The 9,955-nt window shown below is 38.0% G+C and overlaps 1 protein-coding gene across 1 annotated transcript; it reads right to left on the reverse strand.

Moving 5' to 3' along the window:
• Positions 1-1,090: 1,090 nt before the first annotated feature.
• Positions 1,091-8,803, reverse strand: api5 (apoptosis inhibitor 5). The gene is made up of 14 exons (XM_054619932.1): positions 8,498-8,803; positions 7,056-7,217; positions 6,705-6,798; positions 6,464-6,529; positions 6,022-6,173; positions 5,483-5,689; positions 4,945-5,049; positions 3,931-4,020; positions 3,164-3,345; positions 2,917-3,010; positions 2,758-2,814; positions 2,327-2,406; positions 2,000-2,142; positions 1,091-1,347 (listed from the first exon to the last, which is right to left on the reverse strand). Exons 1-14 carry the CDS (start codon positions 8,567-8,569, stop codon positions 1,268-1,270), a joined length of 1,584 nt encoding a protein of 527 aa, XP_054475907.1. The 5' UTR covers positions 8,570-8,803; the 3' UTR covers positions 1,091-1,267.
• Between the last annotated feature and the right edge of the window lie 1,152 nt (positions 8,804-9,955).

Raw genomic sequence — 9,955 nt, forward strand, 5'->3', positions numbered from 1 at the left:
ATGACTGTCGTAAGGCTCAAGTTCACTTTACGTTAATGAATGTACAATTGAAGGAATATTAGCATACCGTCGTTTGTTTGTAGGAAAATGGGCACATAAGTGGAGCTTCCACTAGAGTGTGTAAAACAAAGTGTGTGTTCTAAACATGGCAGCAACTATTTATAGCCCGTTCAATTATTGAAAGCACGATTCTACTTTAAAAGCTACACACCCACCCCCACTACCTCAACACGCAGTCACACACACACACACACACACTACTGGGCTGAGGGGAGGGAGGCACTGTGTTGATGCAGACAGCAGGGAAGGCACGTTTGTGCGGGAGTGAGTGTGTGCGTGTATTCTAAATGTAGATGCCAGATCGTGGGCTAAAATTACCTTCTGCTCACCCTGCTTTGGTACAGATATAAGTGAGTACAAATAGGAGGAAGAGGGAAAGGAAAGACAGGAGGGTGGAAAGGATGAATAGGATAAAAGAGTGTGAATGGATCGTCACAAGGACAGAATGGGAGGAGAGGGAAAAGGTTTTGAACATGCAAGACTTGAAATTGTGAAACTTAAAGCAACAGAATTGTGCCGAGTGGCTTTTTTTGTCTTGATACCAGACTTGTCAGCTTAACTTCTGCAAACTTCTACATAAAACAAGTGAAAAAAGGACAAAAGTTCATACTTCCATACAAGTTTATGATAAAAATCCAATGAAACATCATTGATTCATACAAAGTCGCATAGTCAGCCAATTTCAACTTAATTTCTAATAAAAAAAGAAAACAAGATTAAATAAAAAGGTAGAAATAAATGCATTCATCAACATGTTCCGAAACAAAAGGATCTTTATCTCTTCCTACAACAATCCGACAAAAATATTTATCAGTTACAACTTGGCAGTCTTTTGTTCCACAAAAATACACAGAGTAATATTTAAAAAATGAAGGGGGGAAAAACATCTAGATTTACCTAAACTATCGCCTTGGCCAAGAGGATTATGGGGGAGTAAATGCTGAAATGACTGAGCACGTTGTCTGATATTCTGAAGACAGGAAACCGGACCCCCCACCCCCAACCCCCCAACCCCCTCCAAAAAACAACACAAAAACCTGGATGTGAGAGTTGGAAAGTGAAAAAGACGTGGAGACCGGTTAAAAAAAAAAAAAAAAAAAAAAAAGAAGAGTAGGTGACAAATAGTCCGTCTTGGTGCGGAAAAAGATCCTGATGTGATGCAGTTCAATGAGCAATATGTACTGTATGTGTGGGTCGTGCGTGTTTCTCAGTAGATTCTGCCTCGGCTCCTGTTGCCTCGGCCTCCGAAGCCTCGTCCTCGGCCGCCCCTGAAGCCGCCGCGCTGTTCTGGAGTAAAAATAACACGAAAACACAAACAGATCAGTATGGAAATATGATTATAACCTGACCAATATTGAATTTCAGAGGCAGATACCTTTGTGAGAATTAAAAAAAGAAATGCATATTAAGATAAATATTCAACATCATGTAAAATTGATTACTAAATGATAAGTGCAGACTATGAATGTTGGCACGTGGGAAATAAATACACAATGTTCTTATCCCACAATCAAGTTGTCATAACTCTGAAGCTCAGCTTGTAGCAGCATATTCAACTCTTTATTGGCAGTGTGATGATTCCAACATTCATATAGATCAACAATGAATTACTCGGCAGGTGTATTTTGAAAAGTTTTATGCTTTTTTTGGTCTTAACTTCCGTCTCTACTGTAATATATTCAACTGTTGTGAATCCAAGCTGACTAAAGCTGCCGTCCTCCACTAAAGAGCAAGCCACAGAATTTTTAGGTCCACTGTTAAACCTACTGAGGGTAAGTTTTAGAAACATAAAACAATTTTCAGGGGAGTATTCCTTTCCTGAGAAATTAGCTCATCAAGAATGAATCAACTAAACAAATGTGCAGTATTAAAAAAAATGATTAAAAGGCCGCACAACAGTTAAAAAAAAAAAAAAAACAATTGCCACAGTTGTCCTCACCATAAGTGAAGTTTCCAATGGTTGCGCTGAACTTGCCACTGGGGGGATTGTAGATCTGCCTCGCGTCCCTCCGGGGCAGAGGAGAGACCTGTTTTTTTGTTGTGCCGCCAGAACCCATCTCGTCAGCGGACGGACGTTTGGGCCTACACAAACACAAAAGAAAAGTAGGTCATGACCTTACAGGGCAAGAAGGACACACGGATGCTGTGTGTGTGTGTGTGTGTGTGTGTGTGTGTGTGTGTGTGTGTGTGTGTGTGTGTGTGTGTGTGTGTGTGTGTGTGTGTGTGTGTGTGTGATGATTTCTTAAATCAGTGGGAGCAGACTTACGCTACTGCCTCCGACTTCTGGATGGGTTTCCAGGACAGACTGACTGTGCTCTTGAATGATGGAGGGTTGTGGAAGAGATCCTGGAAAGAAATAAAAAAAAAAAAAAAATAGAACTATTAGTTGCAATGCAGAGTTTATATTGTGATCATCTGATGCACTTAAGTACCCAGAAAAAAATTAAACTATGCACACTGTAAAGCAATCCTATGCAACAGTCCTTTTAATAAATACCTCCCCTGGAAAAGCTGCATTATTCCAAATTATTGCTGACTGTGTTGTGTTTACATTTATGTTGTTGCAGTGGATCTGATAATTATCGTGAGCCGTTTCTGCTTCTCCAGATACATCAATGGTGTGAATAAATCATGTTTTAACACTTTGCAGTCTAGCGTAGCAATGACACAAAGTGTTAGGCCTTAAAAACACCTTACCTTGATGAGGACGTTGATGTTGTTTGTGATCTTGAGGGCCACCACTTTGATCTTATTCTGATAACACAGAGAAGACGGGTTAGTCTGAGATATATTACACAGCAGAACTGACACGGTTCAGTCTTTATTTCCGTTGACCGTATACACAGCTGTCGTTACCTCATCCGTCTTCAGAGCGTCTCCTGACTTTCCTTGCAGTGCTACTCGCAGCTGTCTGATGTAAACCTGCAGACCTCTGGCAAAATACTGTAACCTGTTGAAACACAAAGAACATTCAAACATTCACGTCCATATGTAAAGTGTCCGTTTCGTGATAAAATGACCAAGGTGAGCTCAGCCATCAAACCTGCTCATGTATTTAACGAATGTCACCCAGCGAGATGTTTTTTGTGTGCAACTCCCTCACCTGATCTTGAAGTCTTTGAGCTGCTCGGCATCCACTTTCTCGATGAGGAAGTCCGGCAGCTTCTTCCCCAGCTGGTGGAAGCCGAAGAGGAGACACTCCACGTAGCTGAACTGCAGTTTGGGTTCCTCGCTCGCTGAGTTTTCTCCGTTCTCTGCTTCATCTGGCGGCAGAGGCATGAACTCCTACATGAACAGGAAAAAACATGAGCAGAGTATTTTTGTTAGCTTTGCTTTATTGTCCAACAGCTTGGACCATTATAGGGTTTTACTGGAACAAAGGGATGGTTTATAATTCTACTAATATATATTTGAACATTAGTATTTATTACTGGTGTGGAGCCTGCACTAAAACTACCTCTACAATAAATCCTTATGATCAGGGCAATTGTTTTAAGCCCCTCAAATTGATTACAACAACCTTTGTTTTTCATCGATAATATGAAACAACTCTGAGCTGTTAAACTGTAGGCTTTTGAAAGGGGAGGATGTTGGTTTAAATACCAAGAGACCAGATGGGACAATCTTAACCAAGTCAAGTAAGTAAGTCATGTTCTTGAATGTCCCATGAATTGCTATTGAAGTATCCCTAAACAGAGAATGAATCCACAGTGGAAAGCTAACAGAGGATTCACAGCAATATGATTGTAAAAGAAAAGAAAAGCTCTAAATGGATCGGTGGAGAAAAACTGCCAACGTGTACTTTGATTTTTAAGTGCGGTTTCACTTGTATTCCTCCATCTTCAAAAAAAAACAACAATCAGTTCTCACCAGCAGCTTGGTAAACAGCATGTTGAGGTTGGGCTCCAGCTTATCCATGTCTCCACAGAACGGACTCATCTCAGCCAGCAGCTTCAGCACCTACACACACACACAAACATACACCGCTTAGCAGATCCCCTCACACAGTGTAATGTGCATTGCTAATGAGAAAACAGTGTTGCGTGCTGCAGACTAATGACCCATTAACAACATGCAGTTGGCTGACACCTCTGACAGGTGGCTGCCACGCTGACTTTGTTTACTACTGCAACCGCTCACCAAATGTCAGACGTTAGGAGTATCGACCTCACACCGGTGGCCATATTCGTCATGCCGCTCAGGATGGAAGTGCTGATTCAGGCTGAATAAATCCAGGTTGGGAAACTGGTGTTTTGGTCTAATGGCCACACTGGCTTTTAAACTAAAAACAGTGACCAGAGACATTTTTCTACTGGGTTATTATTAGAGCTGTGAGATTCTTAATAACCATTTTTTATTCTAATAATATCCTTAATATTTTTTTTTTAAACTACGGTAGTATAACAACCATATAGGTTCATGTTTTGGCCACCAGTTTTATTTTTTTTATTTTGTTTCTGAGAACTCATGTTCTGTCATTTTGGCACATCAAACAGGTCTAACAAAACACTACACTACCCATGAGCCTTGGCAAGTATTGGCATGGAGAATGGGCCAGTCAAGACTGCGATTATCAGATCGGTAGCAAATTTAAACGCTTTGTCATTATAGTTGAATATGAAACACTGCGCCATGGTTGCTGAATTCACCCACAATTTAAGCAAAATTTTAAAATGAACTGACTTAAGCTGCAATTATGAAAAACACTCAGTTGCATCCTACCCTTTTTGATGCTCAATCCAAAATTAAAAAATGTCAGTGCCTCAAGGTGACTGATTATCATTTGTACAGACATGACATTTTAAAATAACTTAAGGACCAAGGGAATTTAAAAATATACATTTAAATGTGACATAGGATGTGGTAAGGGCGTAAAGAACTCACCTCCAACTGAATGTCCAGCTCAGCCACAGGACTTGTCAGGGCACTGAGGTTGGGCAGGACGTGTTCACAGAAGTAGGTTACAAAACGTGTGGAATGGACATTTTTCTACAAGACAAGAGAAAACCAGGATTCATTTACACTTTAATAACAGTAAACCATGAGTACTTGTCATAAATGTTTACCTATTAGATGATTAAATGTAAAAACAGACAATATGTACTGTTTGCAGCAATGACTTAATTTGATATACAAGCAACAGAAAATGAATCATTAATTATTTTGACTATTTGTTTTATCCCTTTTTAATGCAAATACACCCAACATTCTGTGGATTTATTTTGTAATATTAAACTGAATATCTTTGCAAACACAATTTGTGGACATAACTTTGGGCATTAGGGATTTGCAAACTTTGTGATAATAAAAACAGTGACTTTTACACTGTTTTGTAAACCAAGACAATCAGAAAAAAATTATAATACGATACTTAATGTTTGTCATGTAATCTAATCTGTGAAAGTGCATGGGTTGTACTCACAGAGAAGAGGGGCAGGGCTTGGCGTGTGCACTGCAGCAGGCGGTCAACAGTGTCGGGGTCGGCCGGGTTGAGGGCCTGCTCTAGGAAAGCCTGCTCCACCACCAGCTCCACCAGCTGCTGCCGCCCACTCACCGACTGCAGCACCCGCAGGCCCGACACCACACGCATCAACAGCACAAACTCCTCTCCCGTCACATCCTCCAGAACCTGAAGAGGAAGCACAGAAACAAGAAGCCCATTATTAACATATGTTCTAATCGATTTCTGTACAGGCTTACAAATACTACATGGTTTGAAGTCGGTTTCAATAATTGACTAAATAAATGCAGGTCTTACAACAGAAAAGAATGTGACGCCCAAAAATCTTGTTAGAAAGTAAAGATAATGAACAACTAATGTAAAATAACATGACACCGTGGGTATGTTTTCCTCCTCATCATATAAAGTAATGTAAATTATCATTGCTACATTCAGACGTAAAAAAATAAATATAAAATAGTATTACATTTTTATTAAAGATCATTGAACTCTATGCCTACCTTCTTTGTCTCTGCAAAGACGTAATCCTCCACCTCTTTTGTCATGACTTCCTCTGTAAGGGTCTTCAGTTTGGTTGACAGAAACTTGATGGCCCTTTCCCGCACTATGTCCTCTCCCTGCAGGATCTGAGAGAAGAGGCCTCCGAGAGTTCCTGTGCGATAGAATACTTATTTGTTACATGTTTGAGAGGATGAACCATAAACAGTTACTTAAAAAACAGGCCTAATATATGACATGCGTTGTTTCACAGGGCAAATGAGACAGTCCGTAACACAACAAACCATCTCAACAAGCAGAAAGAAATCTCTAAATATGTAGAGGAATATTTAAAAAGACTATTTTTTCACAGTGTTCTCTGTCAGCACAGCTGTGAACTGGGTTGAATAATTCACAAGTATACAAGAGCATCATTTTGGCTCAGTGAAGGATAGTAACACTTACCCTTAGCGTCTATCTTGAAAATAGAAATAAGCGATCCAGTCACTTGGTTGAACTCTGCAGTATCATCTGAAAGCACACAAAATATATTCATGTTATTATACCGACTGAAAAACTGATTGTATTCACAATGGATCAAAATAGCAGTTCAAATAAATGACTTGTCTATATGGCCACCGAGGTTGTTTGTAAAAACAAATCAAACATCAAGTCTCTTAAGTGTTTAGCTTGAGGCATCAAATACCTGTCTGAAGGAGCTGGGTGAGAATATCTGCAACTCTGAGGATGTTCTCTCCAGTTGCAAATCGCGGAAGCTCCTTGATGGCCTGCCGTCGGATCTGAAGAAAAACATTTTTTTTATAGATTTAAAAAAATACGTTGTCAATCTCTAAAGCTTATTATTGCCTTTTAGCTAAGGCAAGAGCTTTGACACGAGTTCACTTGGTGTCAGAAACTGCATTAACAAACATGAAATACAAAAACCATACAAGGCCTGTTTAGAAAGTTTATGTTCATCATAATCATAAATCAACCCTGCACTATAAACTGCAAGTTTATCAGGTAACCACACACAGCTGTGTCCTTCAGTACTCACCGACACATCCTCGTCTTCACACAGATCAAGCTGGGCATTAATGGCTGAGTCGGCCAGTTCCGGAAAGCTGCTGAAGAACTTGGGGATAAACTGTGCAGCCAGGCGCTTCTCCTTCGGGCCACCTTTCACGCCATCCAAGATTACTTGGTAGGCATCTTTGTGCTGCAGAATAAAGAAAATCACATCAATACAAAACAATTCAGACTAAACATCCCGTTATAATTTAATTTACTAGAAAATATATAAAGAGGAAAATGGAGGAGGTGCCTTTAAGTTTCTGTTTTGCATGTGGACTGGCTTGTTTCAGATCTGTGTCAGTCCCAAAACAAACAGGGAGTAACCCATACTTGCAAAACTGGCAAACAACTTGATTGGTCACTCAACTGCCATCTATGTGCTATTAACTGAAACTCAAGCAAAGAGTTGCTATCAACATCAAGAGAGACATCATCTTGAATGAGTATATATCGTACCAGTCAAAAGTTTGGACACACCTTCTCATTCAACTACTTTGAAGAATCTAAAATATAAAACATATTCTGGTCTGTTGAGCATTTGTTTGTTTACCACATAATTCCACATGTGTTCCTTCATAGTTTGGATGTCTTTAATATTAATCTACAATGTAGGAAAAAATAATAATAAAGAACCATTGAATGAGAAGGTGTGTCCAAACTTTTGACTAGTACTATATATATATAATATATAAATATATATATATATACACACAAATGTTTATAAATCTATATATATATATATATATACACATACAGATGTTTATACACACACACATAAAAAAAACACACACATCTATATATAAAAAACACACACACACACATATATAATATATATATATATACATATAATATCTATATATACACATATATATATATATATACACACATACATCTATATATATATATATATATATATACAACACACACATCATCTATAATATCTATATATAAACATCTAAAAATCTCTATATATATATACACAGATGTTTATACACATATGTATATATATATAAAAAATATATAGATAGAGCTATATATATATATATATATTTATATATATATACATACATATATATATACACACACATCTATCTATCTATCTATATATATATATATATATATATATATATACACATACACACACACACACACAGATGTTTATATAAATATCAATATATATAAATAAATTAATTTCAGTGTAGTATCTGCTCTAAAGCCCCTCACAGTCAGTCAGTCTGGAGGCCTTAAAGCATCGTTGTTGGGGTCTGGAGGCCATTAGCATTAGCATGCTACAGCTAGCCTAGCAGACACGCTGCACTAATGCACCGAAACAACAACAACAACACACGCAGCTCCTCTGTGGACGTAAACTGAGGCACCACAGCTTCACACGTGTTTCACAATGAGCAGGTGAGTCCGGTCTACCTGGCTGAGGTTGTCCTTCGCGTCAGCAAGGACCCCGTAGCTCCGGTAGAGATCCTCGATAGTGACCGCCATCAGCGTGCGTCCCCTCACAGACGATAAAACCCGGACACGAAGGCTCCTCTGGACGTTTCTGCTCGTTTAAGAATAAACCACGCCGTGCTATCTGGGTGTGTGTGTTCCTCTGGAAGGGGACGATGATAAATATCGAGCAGCCTTTGAATGAACTCCCCTCCTACGGTCCGTGTTCCCGCAATCTCCGGTGTGCGAGCTAAGAGGCTAACGATGCTACGGAAGAATGAGTTGAGCGCATGCGCAGTTGTAGCCAATCAGGGGGCGAGTCGCAGCACACGTGACATGGAGTGTGCGCAGAAGTGATGCGCAGTAATACAGCTCATGGAAGGTTACCGACCTTTGCGAAATGTACAGACCAGATGGCTGTGGTTCAAATTACATGCAAACAGATGTTTATTTATTTTTAATTATTTATTATATTTAAATTATTTTTATTTATTTTTATTTCTATTTAAATTATTTTTATTTATATTTAAATTATTTTATTTTATGTTAATAAATATAATTTAACATTTTTGGATGACACATGTTTATACCTTTCTAAATTGTATGTAATGTCATAATTGTTTGTATAAGAATATTTAATCAAGTTTGAAACGTACAGTACCAGTCAAAAAGTTTGGACACACCTTCTCATTCAACTACTCTGAAGAAAATTAATCATTAATTATTTTGACTATTTGTTTTATCCCTTTTTAATGCAAATACACCCAACATTCTGTGGATTTATTTTGTAATATTAAACTGAATATCTTTGCAAACACAATTTGCATGTTTATACCTTTCTAAATTGTATGTAATGTCATAATTGTTTGTATAAGAATCTGTAATCAAGTTTGAAACGTACAGTACCAGTCAAAAGTTTGGACACACCTTCTCATTCAACTACTTTGAAGAATCTAAAATATAAAACATATTCTGGTTTGTTGAGCATTTGTTTGTTTACCACATAATTCCATATGTGTTCCTTCATAGTTTGTATGTCTTCAATATTAATCTACAATGTAGAAAAAAAAAAATAAAGGAAAATCATTGAATGAGAAGGTGTGTCCAAACTTTTGACTGGTACTGTATTTCTTACATTTTTATTCATATTTGTAACTGTAAATGTTTCTATTTATATTAAGTCTCTTGACTTTTGCACGGTATTTGTCTTTATGCACAAAAACACCAAGACACATTAATTGCCAATAAAACTGTTAGAATAAAACTGTTTCTGATTCAGAAAAAAACAATCAACAAAGTTGGTGTCTCAAAACTTCAGTGAGACCAATCCCTAAATCCAGAGCTTTGCTCATCAAGCAATATTGTTCACTGAATGAATAAGACTGACAACTATATGTCCATCAACTTGTGGCAGACTCATGTTCGTTCACTTGACATATT

Source organism: Anoplopoma fimbria, chromosome 19 (assembly GCF_027596085.1).
Source record: "Anoplopoma fimbria isolate UVic2021 breed Golden Eagle Sablefish chromosome 19, Afim_UVic_2022, whole genome shotgun sequence".
Taxonomy (NCBI): Eukaryota; Metazoa; Chordata; class Actinopteri; order Perciformes; family Anoplopomatidae; genus Anoplopoma; species Anoplopoma fimbria.

Excerpts from the sequence above, each read along its gene's own strand:
- api5 (XM_054619932.1), bottom strand. The coding sequence starts at position 8,569 with ATGGCGGTCACTATCGAGGATCTCTACCGGAGCTACGGGGTCCTTGCT. Across the intron at positions 6,530-6,704 it reads CACCCAGCTCCTTCAGACAG|ATGATACTGCAGAGTTCAAC; the intron begins GTATTTGATGCC and ends GTGTGCTTTCAG. Across the intron at positions 1,348-1,999 it reads CATTGGAAACTTCACTTATG|AACAGCGCGGCGGCTTCAGG; the intron begins GTGAGGACAACT and ends TTTTTACTCCAG.